At 60.1% G+C, this 21,095-nt stretch overlaps 1 protein-coding gene across 1 annotated transcript; it reads left to right on the forward strand.

The window, feature by feature from the left end:
- Window positions 1–1,809: 1,809 nt before the first annotated feature.
- Window positions 1,810–20,397, forward strand: FIGNL2 (fidgetin like 2). Its single transcript, XM_075737661.1, is given in 4 exon segments — window positions 1,810–1,979; window positions 12,918–13,213; window positions 16,870–17,629; window positions 17,631–20,397. Coding segments are annotated over 3 exon segments (2,265 nt in total). The 5' UTR covers window positions 1,810–1,979; window positions 12,918–13,161; the 3' UTR covers window positions 19,084–20,397.
- Window positions 20,398–21,095: the final 698 nt, after the last annotated feature.

Genomic DNA, 21,095 nt, shown 5'->3' on the forward strand with positions numbered 1-21,095 from the left:
AAAAAATAGGATTTTTTTTTTTTTTTTTTTTTGCATGTAAAGAAGCTGCACTAAGAGAATTCAATGTGGGAGCAAGATGCACTCGCAGGTGGGACGACGCTCGGAAGCGGCAGCCAGGAAAGGACCGACAAGTTGCCAGAGTTCATCTCCGTGGGAGAACCCCAATTAGCGAAATTGCATCAAATCGCTCAGGCCAAGAGAAGGCCCTTTCTAGAGCTGTCCCTGAAAATATCCTGCTTTGTGCCCCGAGCCAGTGGCGTCTGGAAACATTCCTGTCATGGGGGCCAGGGCGAGGACAACTGCCATGGGACGATGGGGCATGGACCCCTGCCCACCCCGTCCCCTCGCCACGCTCTGCCCAAGCAGGGCTGCCCGGCTCTCAGCTTAAAATCTGATTATTTTGTCCTTTCCAGGCTTTTCTCAGGCCAGCCGGAGGAGCGGTTATTCCCGTGCACGGATCGCAGCTGGGTTAAAACAAACCACGCACCCGCTGCCGAGTTGCATCGCTCGTGGATGCGGGCTGGTGCAGGCGAAGGCTGCCTGGGGCTCTAACATCTGCCCAAGAACAGGCAACGCTCGCCTGCTCCTGAAAAGAAAAATGTGTCATAATCCCTGAGGGGTATGACACAACATTCGTGTGAGGGAAATAGCGCCGTAATGTGATTACATCAGGGAAGAGCCCGAGCTGGTTAAATAAAATGAAGCGGGGGTTTGGAGAGCAAAGGCGAGGTGGCTGCGGGGCATTCTTGGTGCAAGCTGACCCGAAGAAGGTGAATTTTTGGGCCCGGAGAAGGGGGCGCGTCACCCGCCGCCCCAGCCCGGCTGATCCCAGGCTGAGTGAAGACCATGCGGGTCTGGAGAGTTTTCGGTGGGGTGGATAATGCCTTAATAAACGGGTTGTCCTGCGGACACCTCCCATTGACACAGTATCCTTGGGGCAACTGTTTTATTTTTGCACGGTAAACTAATAGTAGGAAAGTATTCCAGGTATTTGGGATTCCTCTGAGCGCAGTTCAGCAGCTGAGGACCCGGCCCACGGTTCCCCGCAGGCTGCAGCTGGGTCCTCGGGGGTGCAGGCAGGGCCAGAGCCGGGGTGCAGGGGTCAGGGTGCTGGGGGGCATGGGGCCAGGGTGCAGGGATATTGGGGGGTGATGTAGAGGGGGGGCAGGGGCGCGGGGGGCAAGGGGCTGGGGTGCAAGGATGTTGGGGTAGCAGGATGCCAGGTGCTGGAGTGCATGGGTGCTAGGATGTAGGAGGCTGGAGCACATGGGTGTTGGGGTGCTGGGGTGCAGGAAGATGAAATGCATGGGGGCTGGGATGCCAGGGTGCAGGGGGTTGGGGTGCCTGGGCGCTGGGATGCTGGGGTGCAGGAGGATGAAAGGCATAGAGGCTGGGGTGTATGTGCGCACGGGCGCTGGGATGCTGGGGCGCAGGGGCTGGGGTGCACGCGTGTTGGGATGCTAGGATACATGGGTGCACGGGCGCTGGGATGCTGGGGCGCAGGGGTCGGGGTGCAGGGTGCCGGGGTGCCGCGATGCCGGGGTCTCGGCTGCCCGCACCTCCGCTCTGCCTTTGTGCCGGGCCGGCCCCCGCCGGGCAGCGGCCCCGGAGCGGAGCCTGTGCCGGCCCCGGCCCCGCTCTCGCAGCGAGGCCGCCCCCCGCCTCCTCCCGCCCCCGCTGCTGCCGAGGGGCCGCTCCGCTCCGCCGCGCTCCGCTCCGCTCCGCCCCGCCGCGGCGCAGGGGGCGGGTCGTGGGCGGCGGGCGGGGGCCGGCCCCGGCCCCGGCCCCGGCCCCGGCCCCAGCCCCAGCCCCAGCCCCAGCCCCAGCCCAGCGCCGGCCCCAGCCCCAGCGCCGGCCCCAGCCCCCGCCGCCCGCGGGCCGCCGCGCCGCCCCGCATTGTCCGGGCGGGAGCGGCAGGATGCGGCGCCCCGCACGGCCGCCCGCCGCCGGGCTGCGCTAGGGCCCGCCGGCATGAGGAGGTGAGTGGGGCCGGGGGGGCAGCGCCGCCGGGGCGACCGGCCGGGGGGCGAGCGGGCGGGCAGGGAGCAGGCAGGGGGGCAGGCAGGCAGGGGGCAGGCAGGGAGGCAGGCAGGGGGCAGGCAGGGAGGGATGGGGCGGCCCCCGCGCTGCCGGGAATGCCCCCGCTCCAGGCGGAGGAGGCTCCTGCCCGGCCCGTATCCGCCGAGCGCGGGTTTTGGGGAGAAACGAGCCGGATCGCGGGCTGCGGGGGGCCGGTGCTCCCGGGGACCCAGCCCCTCCCGGGGACGGGGCATCCCCCGCCGCCTTGGCCTTTGCCTTTCCCCTCGCTCCTCTCCCCGGAAAGGCTGCGGGGAGCCCCGGGCTCATGACATGAGCCTGCTCGGCCGGGAGCCCCCCCCGGCGGTGGGAGCGCAGCGGGCGGCCCCGGGGGGTGCCCGGCCCCGGCGGCTCCCACGCCCGGAGGGGTGCGCACGGTGGGGGGGACCGTCCGTCCGTCCATCCATCCATCCATCCATCCTGCCTTCCATCCATCCATCTGTCCATCCTTCCATCCATCCGTCCGTCCATCCATCCATCGCCCAGGAACAATGCGCGCTCCCCTCGGCCGCTGTCGCACGTCAAGCGCACGCCGGAGCACTTGCCTTCAAAACAGTCGTGGCGTTGAGGAGCTGATGGCGTTTTTTAATTAGAATCTTTCCCTGAAAGGCCCTTTTATTTTTTTTTTTTTTTTGAAGTGTGCTTTTTCCACATGGGTGACAAAAGGCACTTGGGCAAAAAACCCAGAAAGGTTATTAAATAGCTTTGTGCTGTGTCTTCCCATGTAAATTCTCCTGGTTTTAGAGACACCGTGTGCTGGTTTACATCATTCCTAGTTTCTCTCAGGGATCACGAAAATGAACGTTAATCATTAATTGGGTCGCGAGTTTTGCAACAGATTTCAGGGCTGCGAATGTGCTGAATTGAATTCATTGAATTGAGCGCTCGGGCGCGCGCGGTGTTTAATTTGGATGCCTGGTCTCTGTGGAGGGCGCGTGAATACAATAATAACGGCGCAGAATTGATTTACTGATTCCGTGCATGGGAATTGCCGCGGTTTTTCCCTGGTTCCCTTCCGACGTGCTCCCCACGGGTGCCGACGGCCGGGAGCTGGCTGGGTCGCTGCTCCGGCGCGCGGCCGGCGATGACAGGGCGCCGGGTTTGCCATTCCTACGCGCCAGCGTGCGGCTCCGGCGCCTGTTTGCTCTTAGAGGTGGTTCTGAATTAAACATTTCTGCGGGGTCTGAGGCCCAGGAGTTGTTTATCACATTAAACATTTGTTTTAGCTCTCTTTAGCAGAAGTGTGTTGACATTTTCTCTTGGGGGACTGCTGGGGATAATGAATGGCACGTACTGTATTGTGTTCCTCGGAAAGCCGCGGGATCCTGCAATAACATAAACACCCAGGGCTGAATTCATCCCAGATCTGAGAGGAGTGGGCTCGGTGTTTACATCAGTGCCGGTCCCGAGCCACAGCTCACATTTAAAGTTTATTATTGATTATGAAAACATCCCTGTTAATACTTGTCAGATATATTTTTTTTATTATTATTATTATTATTTTATTTTATTGCTGCCAGCTGCAGTTTCACTCCCCGCTCGGTGTTTTAGCTGTAAAGCTTTCGCGGAGGAGAAGCAGCGAGCTGGGTGGGTGTCGGGGCGGCTCAGCCCGGGGAGGAGCAGCCGCGGGCTCTCCCCGCTCACAATTCGTTTTCTCTGGAGCGGGGAAGGGTTTCGCAGCCGCCTTTGTTCTCCCGCGGAGCCCCCGCCGCATTCTTCCCTTTTGCCATTATCATTTTGGTTAAACAGAAAGGCAAGTTGTGTACCATATGGATCATGTTAACAATTGCTTATCTGGAGCCGGTGTTTTCTCCTCCCTCCCTTTCCCCCGGCCTTTTTCTCCCTTCGGAGGTCCGGCTCGGGGCTTTAACAGCATCTTGGGTTTGGTGCCCGTTTGACGCGGTCCCGTACCCCAAACCTCTCCCCTCGCGTCCCGTTGGAGTTAATTCCCCAAGTTAAACCGTGGAATAAACGCTGAGAAATCTCCAAAGCGGGTTTCCCTGGGTGCTCTGAAATACGGAAAGCAGTTGTTCAAGAAACCAGCGTTCGCAGATTCGTGTCTCCGGCCAGCAACGGGCTTCTCCCCCGGTACAGCCGAGGCTCCGTTTGCCTTTATTTGGGGAGGAGGTTGATGGCCGGGAGACGATCCCGACGCTGCCTTGCGCGTTTGTACAGACGGGTACAAGCAGGGACCGTGGTTTTCCCAAATCCCCGGCTGCTCCCAGACCTGTATCGAGGCGCCTGAGTAAATGGGATGAAAGTTTTGAGCCCTCGCTCCGTGTCCCTCCTCCGCTCCAGGGCGTTTCAGTAGCCCCTGGAAAAAAAAAAATTAAAAAAAGGCTGTTATTTTGGGTGCCCAAATACAGATGCGGGAGCCTAACCTTAGGCCAAGGGAGTGGCCGTCGGGTCACTTAATTCACCTCCTCCTTCCCCCACCGAAAAAGTAAACACAAAAGCCTCCGGGAGCATTCGCCTCCAAAGCCGGTATCGCATCCCGCAATAGCGCCGGCGGATTAGAAGGAATAAACCGATTCTGCACGGCACATCGTCGCCTCCGTAACGACGGCATCTCTGGCGTCATTAAAAAAATTCCTGGAAGGAGTCTGGGAGCGCGTGCCGTGGCTCGCTGGTGTTTGCAGATGCTGCAGGCTTGGTTGGTATTAATTATTTTTGCATCCTCCTAGTCGAGGAGATATTCCTGAGGGTAGGAATGCCGCCTCCAGATTTTTCTGCGAATGGCCAAATATTCTCCTTTCTTCCCTTCTGTCCCTGCTTTTCTAACGGTTTGGGGCTTCACCTCCCCGCTTTTCCTTCCTACAGCCAGAAAGAGACGGGTCGTTGTAGGGTAGGAGAAATCCCTCAATCCACCCTTTCCGGCAGCAGATGCGGGAGCACCGGATTTGAGTGCAGATTCCTAGAGGGAATTTCCCCGCAGATGACATTAATGCATCTGGAGAAGCGATAGTGACCCTTGCGCGACGCTGACCCTTGCATTTGTGCCACTGTAAACACTTTTCAGTTATATTTTTTGAGCTCCGGTGATTCTATGGCTGGAAGCGGAGCTTTGCCGTTTGCCGGGGGCTGTCGGGGAGGCTCCTTTTGTCAGCCCCGGGGCAGATCCCATCGCATCTGGCCAGATGTCAGCTGGAATTTTGCAGCGTGCAGGGAAGCTTGAGGCTCGTGGCTCTGAGCATCTCATTTGCTCGGCACGCTCCCTTCCTCCGCTCCACAGACGGCCCCAGCTCGGGTGCCGGTGAGGAGGGTCCTTCTCTTGCAGCTTTTTAGCAAAATAACGATGTTTTTCTTCCTTTTGGGGCATGGAGGGGGATGGTGGGTAATGCACGTGTTTGGCAACTCTGGGGCGCTCCGGTTCCAGAAAGCTCATCCCTGCGGGTGCTGGTGTGCGGGCACTCGCGCGTGTCACCGGGCATCCGGCGCTCTCGTTCCCAGGGGCCACGTGTGCCGGTCGGTGGCACCCAGCTCCCGATCGAAGGGAGCTGGTGGGACCGAACCAGACTTCAGTAACATTAAGCAGGAAAATTCCCGTTGCAACCAAGCAGGGAATAAACCAGTTCTTCCCAGTGCCAGCCCTGGCAATTCCCAGTTCTGAAAAACAGTTTATCCCCTTTGCAAGGTCCTGCCGCCGCGGGTTCGTTGCCGTGATTACTTCTGCGATATTTTCCCGTTGGTTTTTCCTTTAGACTCGGCTTGTTCGCGTGCTGCGGGGCGGTGGGAAGGACTCTCCCTCCCTTTTCTCCCTCACGTTCCTGAGCCCTGAGCGGGATGGTGGAGTTTTTTTCTGCTCCGTGAACCCCAGTCTGGATTTGCAGAGGATGCTGCCGCCCGCCCGGGCGCTGCCCAGCAGACCTGCCCGGGGACGGCAGCACCTCGGCACCTCTGGGCTCGGGTCTCTAGTGGGAGCGGGAGTTGAAAGGCAGGACCAGCTCTCCGTAAGCAAAGTTTATTTTGCTGTGTGACGAGGGTGTTGTAAAATCTCTCTCCTGGCCTTGTGGCCTGTCATCAGCTGAAGTTAATGTTGGTTAAATTGTACAGATCGCTGGTACAATTTTTCCTCCAGTGGTGCATGCCTCGGGTCGCTTATCAGCAACCCCTGATCTTTATGGGGGCCCTAATAAACCCAGCCAAGGCCTCGCAGATGCTGCTGGCTTAGAGCTGAGAGCAGAGCAGGATGCAAATTAAAGGTTTTCTTCCTGGCTCCTTTCTCCCGCGGACAGACAACTCAATCACGGAAAAATCAGGCGTGTGTGTTTCATCGCAGTGATGCTGTCATGGCCTGTGTTGTGGTGGTGCCCGGGGCCCCTCGCCCTGGACCGGGATGCAGGGTGGGATGCAGGGTGCGCTCCTGGGCGGGATGCAGGGTGGGATGCAGGGTGCGCTCCTGGGAGGGATGCAGGGTGGGATGCTGGGGTGCGCTCCTGGGAGGGATGCTGGGGTGCGCTCCTGGGAGGGATGCAGGGTGGGATGCTGGGGTATGCTCCTGGGTGGGATGCAGGGTGGGATGCAGGGTGCGCTCCTGGGTGGGATGCAGGGTGGGATGCAGGGTGCGCTCCTGGGTGGGATGCAGGGTGGGATGCAGGGTGCGCTCCTGGGTGGGATGCAGGGTGGGATGCAGGGTGTGCTCCTAGGAGGGATGCAGGGATGTGCTCCTGGGCGGGATGCAGGGTGGGATGCTGGGGTGCACTCCTGGGAGGGATGCAGGGGTGTGCTCCTGGGTGGGATGCTTGGCTGGTGGAGGTGTGGTACCCAGGCGAGTGCTTCGCCTCAAAAGATAAAAGAGCCACTTTTTTTTTTTTTTTTCTTTTTTCCCCCAAGAAAGTGAAAACTAATGTCAAGACAAATTGCACTTTAACCCACACTTGTCTTGCCTACAAAAAAAAAAGCTGAATAATAGCTGAATAAGTACCCCTTTCCCTGCCCCGGCCGCACTCAGAAGAGGAGCCTGCTCCTCACAAAGAATTTGCTGTGTAAATAGATGAGAGGTGCGGCGGCGGCACCGAGCTGGAGGGGACTCGTGGCACGAGGGGACGCCGGAGCCCGGGTCCTCTCCCTGCGATTAATCTTTCTCGGCGTCGCTTTAGGCCTCCGAAGAGCAGCGGGGCCGGCCGCCGGGCTGCTTTGTCTGCTGCCTCGGCTCTGCTGGGGCGAAGCGACGTTCCCGTCGAGGCTCTTTCCTTTGGGGAGAGTCTGCAAAGCACTTGACTCTGCTCCCTGCGTCCCGCTGCCTCCCGGAGCGGGATAATGTGGGTGTAATTGATGGCGAGAGGACTAATGGCTGCAGAAATGTGTAATTAAAGGCCAGGGGTGACGTGCTGCGAGGCCGCGCGGCGCGCGGGAGGTTAGGGAGGTTGAGTGTGTTGTGAAGGGCTTGTCCCACACGTCCCGCCTCGGGAGGGCAGGTCGCCGTGCTCGGGGCGTCCCACGTGCCCGGCACCGTGTGTCATCGGGGGGGGACACAGCGGGCTCCCCGGCTGACCCAGCCCCGCACGGTGAGGCAGCTGAGAGCTGCGCTCGTGGCAGCGTCCCCACTGGAGGTGACTGGGACGGGTGGAGGCGTGGGGGTTTTCTCACCCGTTCCGGCAGAGCTCTAGCTGGATTTGGAAGTGCCAAATCCCTGGGACGGGCCCCATCCTGCCTCCCGTGCCCCCCGGTTCCCAGAGCATCGCTGCTCCTCCCTCCAAACCCTGAATCAGGCCACGCGTTGCAAACGTAAATCTGCTGCAGTGCCAACGTGCCGCGAGCAGGTTGGACTTCGCCAGGACCTGGCAGCCCTGGGCTGTGCCGCAGGGATGGGGCGATCGCTCCGAGCCCGCGCTCTCCCTCCCGGCAACGCCCCGGGGCCGCAGCCCGATCCCCCGGGTGGGTCGGTGACGGCGATGGGCAGGATGCTGCACCCGGGACGGGCAGGATGCTGCGGCCCCGGCTCTGCGTGGGGCTCGGTGCCGGCGTGGCCGCGCTGCGGTGAAGAGCGCAGGAGATGCGGTGACAGGCACGCTGCAGCTGCGTGGCACGGTGTCGGCCCCGGCCGGCTTCGCACGGGTCGTCCCTCCCGGCGGGAGGAGGACGATGCTCCGGTGCTTGCTCAGATGCCGGTGCGGGCGGCACGGCCGTCCGGGTGTTATTTCGGTATTTCCTCGTGTACGGGAACCTGCACGGTCCCTCTGCTCACGCCACCGGCGAGGACACGGTGACGCTTCTTCCTGTTAGACTTTGCAGCCTCGCACTCTTAGAAAAACAGGGTTTAGCAGCTGTAGTGAAGTACCAACACCACAAAAATAAATCAGGAGCTGCAGATTTTAAGATTTATTGGAGATGCCGCCAAATAACGCGATTTAAAAGATACCTTTTGAAGCGTTGTTCCTATTTTCCACTTTAGGTGTTGCGGATGCACGGGGTCGATGAGAGCAACGCCCGTGCGGCGCAACCCGGGTGCTCGGCCGCAGACGCGGGCAGCGCTCGCAGGAGTGAATGCCTGCTACTATAAAGATATTTCCATTTGCATCCTAATCGCCACCGGCTCGAGCAGCGGGGCTGTGCCCAGCCGTGGGGCCGAAGCCGCCGGCTCCGCGCGCGCGGGGCTCGGGTCGCAGCGTGGCAGGTACGCGCTCCAGAAATAACATCGTTATGGATCTGACCTTGGGCTGTTCATATCCTCCTCCTCCAAGGTGATTACTTTTTAATGAGTGGCTGCTGAAAAGGGAGGAAAATGAATTATTTCTGCCGTAGGATTAGCTCTAGGAGACAGGAGCGGCGCTGCCCCGATCGATAAGCTCTCACACGGAGCCAGCCTGGCACCAAACTTCTCCCCAATTTCCCGGCGATGCCTTTGACGCTGCTGCCACCTTATTCTTCTTTAACCTTTTTATTTGTTGAGCAGCAGCCCTGTAGTGGGAGGCTGAACCATCGGCGCCCTGTGCTATGTAATAATAGGTAATTGTAATTGGCTTGTAATAGACACGTATCTCTGCAAACTCCCGTGGGAGTCGTGGGGGCGGCCGCTCCGAGCGTGGCACGCGGGTCCCCAAAGTCGGGGTCCGTCCGCCCGTGCAAGCGCGGACGCACGGCAGAGGGGAGCCGCAGCCTCGGGCGTGGACGAGGGCAACGGTGTCAGCAAAGAAAGAAACCCAAAAAAAGGGAACTTCTGGAAAATCCATTAGTGAATGGAGTGCGGGAGGGAGCTCGGCTTTTCAGGCTGCTGAGGCGGTGTTTAAAAAAGAATCCGCGAGTCAAAAGGCTTGTGAAAACAAAAGCCACCGAGAGAGGCCTCCCCCAGCCCAGCTCCGGCGGGGCTGGCCGGGAGACGGTGGAGCTGCGGGTGCTGAGGGCAGGGCAGGTGGTCCACAGGGGACGGGGACGGGGTCCGTCACCCTGCAGGGTGCGTGACCGGGACCGCGAGAAAGGAGATGCAGAAATGATGGAAAAGAGGAGGTTTTTGCTCAAATCCCTGCGGAGCGCGCTGCCCGGCAAGGCACCGAGGCGGAAAATACAACCGCGTTGTGCGGTGCTGGATAGGGCTGGGAGGCTCCCCAGAATTAGAGTTAATTAAGATTGATTCGTTCCGTGGAGGAGATGAGCTGGAGCGTTGCTGCTACCGCTGCGGACGGGCTCTGGTGCATGGGGCGAATTATCTCCCTGCTGCAGCCCGGTTCCCGCGTCCGCTGCAGCCCCCGGCGCTGACCCCGGCCCAAGGCCAGATGTTGGAGAAGATAGACCGGGGGCTGGTGGCTCCTGCCGCGGCTGCTCCCCCGGGGCGGTTCGTTACTGGAGCTTCATCGGGAAAAACACCCTGGGAGGAGAGGGCTTGGGCAGGGGTGGGGGTGCCCGGTCCCTGGGCCCCTTCCCGAGCTGCAGAGCATCTTCTGCATTCGGTGACCTTCATCCAGGTGCTTGTGGGAAGATGAAAGGTAACGACAATGCTTTTTTTTTTTTTTTTCCCCTTGGAAAAATAAGTAATTTAAAATAGTTTTCAGCCTTCTGGGGTTTATTCATCTATCGGGGTTTGTAGACCCCCTCCCCACCCACACGGTCTGCCCCAGGCGTGCCCAGCGCTGGGTGCGGATCGGACCACGTTTTCCCCGGGGTGCAGCAGCGGTCCAGCAGCCGGGCGCAGCGGCCGGCCCCGTAACACTTTGGCTTTGCTCCTTCTCGTGGCGTTGTAGTGCAGATCCCAGGAGCTGCATCCTTCAGGCATCCCACCGCCGCCGCCACACGCAGCATCACGGGTCGCCCGGCCGCCGGCTCAGCGTTGGCTGGGGACCGGTGGGGGTCCTCAGAGGAGCATGGTCCCCCAGATCCTCCTTCTGCAGGTTCGGGTGGGGTTCATCCCTCTTGAGGGGGGGGGTGAGGTGGGTCCTGATGGGTTTCAACAAGTGGTTTTGAACGGAGCAAGGTCAGGACAAGAAGTTTTTTCCGAGCAGCCTCCATCTGTGTGCTGGCAGCACATCCTTTGCTCAGTGGCTTCGGTAGGAGCAGAGCTGGAGATGGTGTAAAGATGCCTTCAGACCGTTTCTCTACATCCCGCTGTAGACCACGTGAATATGGATCTGCACAGCCAAAACCTCCGCAGGTAGTTCCGCGTGGCACGTTTCTAGATGGGCTTGAGGAGGAGATGGCCGTGCTCACGTCTGTGCCAAGCCCAAATGGGAGAAGCAACGGCCTCGCCGTGTCCTCCAGCCTCCCCATGTGCAGCAAAGTCCCGCTGCACGTGTTGTGGGACCGGGAGCTTCGGGGCATGCTCGCCACCCTCCCGGCTGGGCTGTTGTTATGCAGATTGCATGCAAATTGGGTCTGTTTGACCTCTTGACCTTTTTATGGGGCCACGTCTGTTTGGGGAGATGGTTCTGCTGATTAGAAATGGATTTTCCTCTCTAATGTAATCCTCCGAAAATGAGCTGCGTCCAACACCGGGCCCCGGGGAGCTTGTCCGGCGTCAAGGAATGAAATTTTGGTGAAGGGCTTCAGTGCCGACGGGGATCTGAGCAGCACCCAAGGGCTGTGGCCCTTCTCCAGGGCAAGCTGAGGTTTCTCCTGCACCTTGAGCACCTGCCCTGAGTTGACCTTGGGGGTTGGTGGACTTCAATGACCTGAACGCTGAGTGCTGCTCTTGCTAAAAACCTCCTTCCTGCCTGAGAACTGTCCTTCAAGCAGCGGTCTGGTGGAGATCACGGCTGGAACGTCTCCCCGGGGAACGTCCTACAGCAGACGAGGTGGCTCCGGGCAGGACAGCGTCTGCTGGAGGAGAAGCGACGGCGTGGCCGGGAGCGGGAATGCCATTGGGGGGAGCCACATTTTGCACGCGCTGAAGCACGCCCGTGGCAGGGAGTGGGCAACACGGCGATGTATTCATGCGATAGTTAATCTTGGGGAATTAATGTTCATCTGTGAAGCACTGGAGGGAGCGTGCTGGTGGTGTGGGGGGGGCTGAGCCAGCCCCACCTTTCAGTGGTTTCTAGACCCGAATAGTTCAGGTCTGTCCCGTGTTCCTGGGGTGGGCGCAAGGCTGAAGCCCAGCTCTCAGCAGGCCTGAGTGGTCCATGGGACCTGGAGACAAGCGATGTTCAGAAAAACATAAATAGCAAGAAAGAGGCTGATTTTTTTTTTCTTTTCAATTTTTTTTAGGTCCCTTTTATTGCTTCTTTTTCTCCCATCCATCTTACATTGAAAGGCGGAGCAGAATTCCTCAAATCCACTAATTGCATCAGCTCGTTATTAATAATATCTGGATTTTATTGCCGTATCCCCTCGACCTGGGGATTCCCAGGGCTGCGCGCCATGTACGGTTTCCTCCCGGTGCCGCGTAGCCGAGAGTTCCTCCTCTCGCCGTGACAGATGGGTGATGCTCAGCTGCTGCCGGGCTGAGCGGATCCGTATTAATTTTTCATTTGCCGGCCGGGCGCTGGAGCAGCACAGATGGGCGATGGCCCGTTGGTCACTCCCGGTTCGCGCTGGTGTCCAGCTGCTCTGCACTTGATATATGAGTGGACAGAGTGGACGCCGGAGCCTTCGGCTCGCGCCGGCCGGGGCTGAGGCTGTTTCTCCTGGGGGTGGGGAGAGGGCACGGTGGGAGTTAGCCTAAATCCTTTTAACATATGTACATTGACCCTGCTCTGATTGCAATACCATCCTTCGCTTTGTCGGCACCCGTTAGGAGGGGATGGGGAATGCGGCGGACAAAGAAACGCGGCTCCCCGATGGATTTGCCGAACAACCCAAATTTCCCTCGGAAAACTTGATGTTTGTGCTCCGGCAGCGTGCCAGGCTGCAAGAAATCGGCTGCCCGGCGTCGGTCTGCGGGGAGGGCTGGGGGATTTAAACGTCTCGCCCTTTATAAATGCTGCCAGGTATTGCACTTGGGTTATATCCCGTCTAAGCGTGGCTTTGTGCTCTCCTTGCCCCGCTCCTAGCTTTGGGACCAGCTCTGCCCCTGGCATAAGTCGCTGCTGGGCTGTTTTGCCTATTCTGGACCCGCCGTGCAGGGATTTACCAGAGATGAGCGGTATCTAGCACAAACGTGTGTATCCGCGAGCAGAAGTGTTGCTATAATCTACAGGATTAATGCTAAGACACTTCTGAGACATTGCCCCAACCCTCGGGGCTGCAGTGGGTGTAAATGGAGCGTCTGGGTGTGTTATAATTCCGATTTACCGCTGCGATGCGACTTCTGGTAATGCTGTTGCACTTTGCCTGCTCTGCTCTTAGGAGGCAGGGATGAACCCCAGCCCAGGACGAGGCCTCATGAAAAAAGAAAATGTCATTTTTCCACCCTCCGTGCACTGGGCAGACTTGGGAGAGTCTCTTCTCTCCTCCTGTATTTTTTTTCTCAGCTTGCCTTTAGCCTTGAGGACATCGCTGCGGCTGCCGCAGGACCTGGAGCATCTCCGCGTGGCTGCAGACACCTCTCGGTGCCGCCAATCCGGCTGCAGCGGCGAAGCTCCGGCACAGGAGTTGCATTGACGTGAGGCCACATTCGTGCCGTGGGTGCTCGGTCCGGGTCCTTGGCTGGACCCACCTTTTGGTGCTGGTAGCAAACGCCAGCGCAGAAGATCCGTCACACGTGACATCCCGGATATGAGAAGTCTCGGTGAAGGCTGGGCTGTGAAACGGGACTCCCGGCATCCAGGTTCGCTCCCTCTGGGGTCAAAGTCTGCACGGCAGAGAATTCAAAACCTGGGAACTCGGGCAGCCCCTGAACCCCGACGGGCTCTCCCTGCCCGGGAAGCCGATCGCATCGGGCCGCGCTGCTGCGGGTAGCCATAGGGATAATGAAACTGCTCGACGTCTTTTGAGAAAGGCATAAATCCTCCAAGCTGGCAGCTCTGCAGGACAAGGAGCCGTCGGCGTTTAAACCAGTGAGACGGTGGCGGTACGAGCAAAGCATCGCGGCGGCAGCTCGCCGGCTCCTTCCTGCACCGGGAGCCGAGGGGCGGCAGCGCCCGCTCCCTCCCAAGGGCTGGGATGCTTCTGCGGAGCAGTGGCGGCTGGCCGGGGGGTCGTCGGGACACAGCCAGCGCTGGGGGGGCTGCGGGTCGCTCCCTCTGGGGTGACCTCCTGCGGGGGTGGTCCCTCTTCCTGGGGTGCGGGTGCTCAGGGAGTTTGGCTGGATTTAAACCCCGGCTTTAGTGCATCCTCAGCTCGAACGTGTTTGCTCTTACGTGCTCCCTCTCCTTCTTTGCCCTCCAAATCTATTCGAACCCCGTCCTGATCCCCCCAGGGATGCCGGATTGCTGCAGCCGTCGGCGTACGCTGCCTGGGGGTCATCTCTGGATTCGCCCGCGTGGGTTTTGCCGGGGGTTTTTATGCGCCAGCGTTAGCGATGGGGGCACGTACGTGGGGCTGGGGCGCGAGCACATAAAATACGTGTACGCGCGTGCGTACGTGGTCGGCTCTGCATACGAGGGCTGTGGATGATGTATCTGTGCTCCAACAAAGACGGCCTGCGCCGGGATGCTGCTCGGGGCAGCCCCGCGTCCCCGCAGCCTCGTGGCTGAAATCCCCCGGCGAGAGCTTTTCTGGGGGGGGGGCGGCGGGAGGGAGGGAGCGAGCGCACCCCATCCCCAACGCCGAGCCGTTGGACACCCTCGGCGGTGCGCCCCGCTAAAAAGCCCCCGAACAAAAGCCCAGTTCAGAGTCGCTGCTGAATAGATTAACAAGATTTCCATAATTAGGGCGGGCGGGAACAATAGGATTCTCCCCTGCCCAGCCCCCCCTGCCCGCCTTTGTCTTGCGCTGGGGATAATGGGCAGCAGCGAGGGTGGGAACCGGCCTGGCCATTTGGTCACTGGACAGTAATTTTCTCACACTGCCAAGGGGAGCATTGAAACATCTGTCCCGCTCCGCCGCCTCATTCACGTCCCATTTCAAACCCCTGACAACTTCTCTCTGCCCGCCCGCCCTCCCCCTCCGCATGGTTTTCCAGGGTGCGACCGGGTTTTCCGGGGGGTTTCGGCTTTTCTTCTCCCAAATGCATCCCGTCTTTAAAGGGGTTGGGTGGAGGCGGGTTTGCTTCTCGGTCCTTTCGCACTCGGCTTTGCTTTGGGGGTGGCAGCGCTCGTGCGAACCCGTGCCCGTGCATCCCCCCCCCAAACACACGCACACCGGCCCCTCTTCTTGCAGCGGTTTCGCCGTTTGCCACGGGACCCGCGGCGCTGGCCACCCTCTTGCAAGCTCTTAGAAAAGCAATTCCCATCACGGGGCTCGTTTGCACACCCCGGGTTTTAGCTGGATACTGAGCAGCGGGGTTCGGGCGTTGGTATCGATCCGTGCGATGGGGAAAAGCTGGGCGCTCCTCGGGGAGGTGACCGTCGTCGTGCAAGGTTTGCGTCTGTCCTCAGGGCGCGTCGTCCGTGGAAATGAAGCTCACGCTGCCCGGTGCTGTATTGCAGGAGAAGACGGACGCGGAGTTGCTTGGGCTGCGGGCTGCCGGGTCCTCCCTTCTCCAGGAGGGATGGGTGAGGGTGTCCGTGCCGCCGCTGAGGGCGGCTGCTCCCCAGCTGTGGAAGAAACAGCCTGGAAATGCCTCCGGGATTTGCCAGTTGTGGTGGTGGCACCTCGTTCCTGCCGTGCCGCTCCGCACCCAGCCCCGTGCCGTGGCGGATGCTGGAGCGGTCGGCCGCTTCCCGAGCGTCTCCCCAACCCCTTGAGCCCCGGGCGTTTGCAGACTGTATTTTTTGGGGGGGCAGAAGCAGCCGTGGTCTGCGCCTGCAGCACACCGTGCACCGCTGCTGTGGTCTGAGCAAGGATGGAAACCCCTGGTGCTTTAATTCCTTCCAAAAAAAAAAAAAAAAATTAAATTAAAAAAAAGTCTTATTCCTTATGAAGTCATCCAAAGCCTCATTTTCCCCTTTAATAGCGTCTCGGTGCCTTTTGCTCGCAGGCAGAGGGAAGGGCCCCCCCCCCCATCCCTCTGCGCCCAGCCGGACCCCGCGCGCGGCTCGGGGAAAATCTGCGGCGGGAGCGCAGGTTTGCTGGGCAGCGTCGTCCTTTGTGTTCATTAAAAAGGGCCCTTTCCCGCAGGCTGTCGTGCCTGTCTCTGGCTGAACGTTTATCTATCGGGAGCACTTTAATAATGGCCGGTAAATGCAGGGAGGATGCCGGATAAAGCCACGCAAAGCCGCCATTTAAATCCTCTTGTGTAAGTTTGATATCCAAAGTGGAAGTACAAATGCCATATAAGTCAATTAAAGCATTAAGTAATCTAATTGTGCTGCGGTCGCAAAGTGGCTTAAAGGCTGAGCGAGACGAGCGCGTGGCGCACAGGGTCCCCTCCTGGCTCCTGCTTTAGCCGTCCCCCCCCCCGGGGCTTTGGGCGGAAGGCGGGGACCCACGGCGGGGCGAGGGGGGGACACGCTGCCACCACCCTCTGCGGGCGCTCGGGGGCTGCCTGGTGTTCGGGGGCTGGAGCAAGAGAGGGTGCCGCTGACCTCGGCATCCCTGCGATGCAGGGGCGTGGGGTGACAGGGATGCTGGGGGGGACGGATGGACACGGTGGGGCGAGCGGGGACCCCCGGCAGGTCCTGCAGAGCCCCCAGGATGCGTTTCCCACCCGCGGCCCCAGTGCAGGGGTGGGTCCGGGCACGGCTGTGGCCTTTCTGTCTTCCCCTTGGCCGAGGAAATTGTTTTGGGGAGGCCGCGTGCAGCCCATCGGTACCGGCACCGGTGCCGGGGAGTGAGCAAAGGGATGTCGGCAAAGGCTGGTGCTCAGCTGGGGGGGTGTGGGTGTGGGGGTGTGTGTGGGTGTGGGGGTATGTGGGGTGCGTGTGTGTGTGGGGTGTGTGTGCAATGCAGCCCCGATTTCCACGACCACCTGGCTACATGCTATTGATATGTTATTAATGTTACCTGCATTATAATTTCAATATACTCTGCTCCAGGTGGAGCATCTCGGGGCAGGGTGTCCTTGGGCTCCGCGTGCTGCTGCCCGGCGCTGCGGCACTGCCGACGGCACTGGAGGCTGCACCCTTGGTATCGCCTCGGCTCGCCCTGCTTCGATAACGCGAATATTTTATTCTGTTGGATGACGTGACCATCGGAACTTGAGCTGGCTGGCTTCTCCAAAGTGCTCGTGGTTGCTCCTCCTGGGGGGATACGTGCACCGGTGGTGGCGGTCAAGGGGATTTTTGCACGGCGGGTGGGCAATCGAGAGCCCGCGTTTGCAGTCTGGAGGTGCAACGTGGTGCAGGTGGTCAGGGCCGTACGGTGGTTTGGGAGATCCTCGGTGCAGAGAAGCGCTTGTCCCTGTTTCGCTGCTCTCACGCCGCGCTGTCCTCTGCCCCCCAGGTCTGTCGAAGATGCACTGGTCACCAGAGCATGCCCAGTCCCTGAACCAGTGGCCGGAGCAGCACCTCGACGTCTCCTCCACCACCTCCTCGCCAGCCCACAAGTCTGAGCTCTACCCCAGCACCCGCCAGCGCTTCAACTACGCCTGGGCCAATGACGACATCTCCGCGCTCACCGCCTCCAACCTCCTCAAGAGGTACGCCGAGAAGTACTCGGGGGTGCTGGACGCGCCCTACGAGCGCCCGGCGCTGAGCGGCTACGGGGATGGAGCCTTCGGGCCGGTTAACGGGCAGAAGGGGGACGGGGAGCCCTGGCCGGTGGCGCACGGCTCCGACAGTGCCTACCCCCTGACCCCCATTCACGATGGCCTCCCCAGCGCCAAGGCGGTGGTGCCACCCGCCGTCCCCCCCAGCGGCGGGGCCATCGGGCTCGGCGGCTCCCCCGTGGTGTCCGCCAACCTCGCCGATCCCATGTACCCCGGGAACTCCTGCGGAGGAGCCGCCACCGGCTCCGGTGGGCTCGGGTCATCTCAGGAGTACCCCTCAGGTTACGGTGGCACCTACTTGCCCTCCGGCTACTGCACCCAGCCAGCGTCAGCGCTCCCCCCTCCGCACCCCCCCGCCCTCCATGGCTCGGGGCTCCTGCAGCCCCCGCACCCCTCGCCCGCCCTGGTGCCGGGCTACGGCTCCTCCGGCCCCATGTACAACTACGCCGCCGGCAGCTACCCGCCGCAGCCGGGCTACGGGCCCATCCACCCGCCCCACCCCCCCCGCCTCCTACCTGCCCTCCGGCATCGCGGCGCCCACCCCCATCCCAGCCCCGCCGCCCGCCACCCGCCCGCCCGGGGTCCCCGGCTACGGCTACCAGGGCGCCGGCTTGGCCCCCCTGGCCGTGCCGCCCCTCGGCACCGAGGCGGTGGGCACCCTGAAGAGGAAGGCTTTCGACATCTCTGGCGGGGAGGACGAGGAGGAGGGCAGGTACAGGAAATACAGCTACGAGCAGCCAAAGTCCCCCTACCCCATGTCGGACAGCGGCGAGTGCCGGGGCAACGGGTTCGGCGGCAGCGCCGAGTCCCCCCAGGTGGCCTTCAAGCCCGGGAAGCGGCCGGCGGGAGCCGGGAACACCGAGGAGCATGCCGGCAAGTACGGCGGGCAGCCGATGAAGAGTATGGTCTCGCCACCCTACGGCACCGGGGATGCTCCGCTGCGGCCGGCAGAGCCATTTGAGAAGTTCAGCCCCCCCCTCGCCAATGGGGAGCGGGCGGCCGAGCCGGGACCCCCCTTCCCGCTGCGGCTGCCCCCCAAAGCGCCAGTCTTCGGCAGCCCGCCGGTGGAGGAGCAACCCAAGAACGTCGACCCCTTGGTCTTGGAGCTGGTGAACACCAAGATCGTGGAGCGGGGGCCACCCGTGCAGTGGACGGACATCGCCGGGCAGGTCTCCGTGAAGGCCGCCATCGAGGAGGAGCTGGTGTGGCCCATCCTGCGTCCCGGCGCCTACACCGGGGCGAGCCGGCCGCCCCGAACCATCCTGCTGTTCGGTCCCCGCGGCACGGGGAAGACCCTGCTGAGCCGGTGCATCTCCACCCAGCTGGGCTCCACCTTGCTGAAGCTCAGCGGGACAACCCTGCTCTCCACCTGGAAAGCCGAAGCTGAGAAGATCCTGCAGACCGTCTTCTTCGTGGCCAGCTGCCGGCAGCCCGCGGTGGTGCTCATCACCGAGGCCGAGTCCTTGCTGGTGGCCCGGGCCGGCGAGGACGGCAGCCAGGTGGGCAACCTCAAGTCCCAGCTCCTCTCCTACCTGGACAACGTGGCTACCTCATCCGAGCAGAACGTGGTCATCATCGGGACCACCTCCCGGCCTGGCAGCATGGACGAAGCTTCCCACCGGCGCTTCGCCAAGCGGTTCTACATCTCCCCGCCGGACAGCATCGCCCGGCGGCAGATCCTCCATCACGCCCTGGCTCAGCAGAGCTCCTGCCTCAGCGAGCGGGAGATGGCCTCCCTGGTGCAGCACACGGAGAGCTTCTCGGGCAGCGAGCTGGTCCAGCTCTGCCAGCACGCCGGGGCCACCACGCTGCACGGTTTGCCGGGCCAGATCCAGCCCACCTCCTACCAGGACTTTGAGAAAGCGTTCTGCAAGGTCCGCCCCGCCGCCTCCCAGAAGGAGCTGGACTTGTTCCTGGAGTGGGATAAGATGTACGGCACCAGGCACTGACGGCGCGGCGGCGGCGGGACGGGGGCTCCAGCGCCGGTTTCGGGACTTGGCCGATGAACGTGGGGTTTGGTGGGGCCGCGTCTGGGGCCGCGGGGGCTCCGGTTCTCCCCCCAGAGCCGCGCCGGGGCAGGAGACCCCCCCGGACAGCCCCGAGGGCAGCGCGACATCCCTCTTCTGTACCGCTTCGGACTCGGCCGGGCTTTTCCTCTCCTTGGTTTTTTGGAAGCCATCACCCACTGAACTCAGGATAACCTATTTATTATTTTCCCGTTCGTCTGTCCCTGGACCAGCGACGCAGCAAGTGGGGCTGGAGGCGCCTCGGGATCCGGCTTTCCGGCGTCGGATGCACGAGCTCCTCCGTCTACCCAGAGGCTCGATTATTATGGGATTTTTTTTTTTTAATTTTTTTTTTTTAATTGCTTTTATTGTTCCTAACAGAAATACCTCGGGCGTCTTTTGAGCAAAGCAGCCCCCTCGCACGTGGCACGAGCAGCCCGGCGGCGATGTCCTTGATCGGGGGGGGGGACGGGGAGGGGGGGACACAAAACCAGGGGGTTTTGGAGTAAATGCTGTAGATTGTTTAATATACTAGACTTGGGTTTTTTTATTTTTGTAAGGTATGTAGTATTTTTTTGTTTGTTTGTTTGTTTTTTTCCTTTTAACTACTCAGGAAAAGAATTACCTCAGAAAAAAAAAAAAAAAAGAATGTGTTTTTAAAAACTCTTTTTATCTTCTCAGAAAAGGAAAAAAGAGATTTTTTAAGAGTTTTTCAGACCTGGGACAAAGCTGCCTCGTGCATTTGCTTCCAAAGGGGGTGGAGGAAGAAAGGAAGAAAGAAAAGAAAAGAAAAAAGAAAAAAACTTGAAGCTGTTACAAAGATGAAAGTTGAATGTATTTTGGGTGCTATTCACGTATATTATGCCATAATTTTATTTTAATTTTTTTTTTTTTTAACATTGTTATTGTAGCATTTGGTGGAGTAACGTGTCTTCAACGGAAAGAGTATTAGTGCCGTAGTTCGGAAGCTGTCGCTAGCACCACTTTTTGGATCAGGCTGGGTCCGTCATCCTCCAGCATCTCCCGCCGCACCCCGGGGCCCAGGGGTGCTGGGGGGGGGACGGGGACGCCCAGCGTCAGTTCTTGCACCGGGGATGGGGCCGCCGGCGGTGACGATGCTGCCGTGAGGGCGTGGCGCTCCCTTTTCACACAAAATAAGGGATTGTTGGCTTCCCGCCGCAGTCGCCACCTCTGAGCACCGAGAAGCCCCGGCAGAGGCCGCACAATTTGGGGAAATCACTTCCCCCCCCACAAACCCTCCCCCTCGAGCAGGGCTGAGCGTGGGGTGCAGGGACACAGCCCAAAGCTGGTGTGACCCCACCGCACGTCCGCCTGACACCACCCCCCAGCTTCGCATCGCTGCGTGGGGTCCCGGCTTTTTTTTTTTTTCCCCCAATTAAAAAAAAAATTATTATTATTTTTTTTTTTTTTAGAGCTCTGTATCATATCGGGGGCGGCAGCTGCTCCGGGGCTGCCCAGCCACCCACTGGCACGGGCACAGCCCCCCCGTAACCTCAGGGTCTGCGCACACGGAGGGGACGCACCCCTCGGGGGGGGTCCCCGTCCCCCTCCCCGCCACGGCGGGAGCGAGGCGTCTGACAGCTTTGGGCTATTTTCCCAGGTTTTTTTGCAGTTTCCCATTTTAGCAGGCAGCTGCCTGCGTGCAAAGGGCATTACCCCCCCCTCCCCCCCCAAAAAGTGGTACTGGGTTCCTGAAGACTTTTAATTATTATTATTATCATATTTGACTTTGTACACTCTCTGTAACCATTTCTACCTCATTTTGCAACATATTGTACATGAAAGTATTTAATTCATGTCTTATTAATGTCTGAAAAAAAAAAAAAGAAATGCTTTTGAACTGTAATGGTCTACCTCAAGAAATACTGTATTTTAAAAAGAAAAGTATTACACAGTATTAAAGAGATTACATGAACGCCCGGCTGCGAGCCTGC

The sequence above is a fragment of the Balearica regulorum genome, chromosome 29, assembly GCF_011004875.1.
Source record: "Balearica regulorum gibbericeps isolate bBalReg1 chromosome 29, bBalReg1.pri, whole genome shotgun sequence".
Classification (NCBI taxonomy): Eukaryota; Metazoa; Chordata; class Aves; order Gruiformes; family Gruidae; genus Balearica; species Balearica regulorum.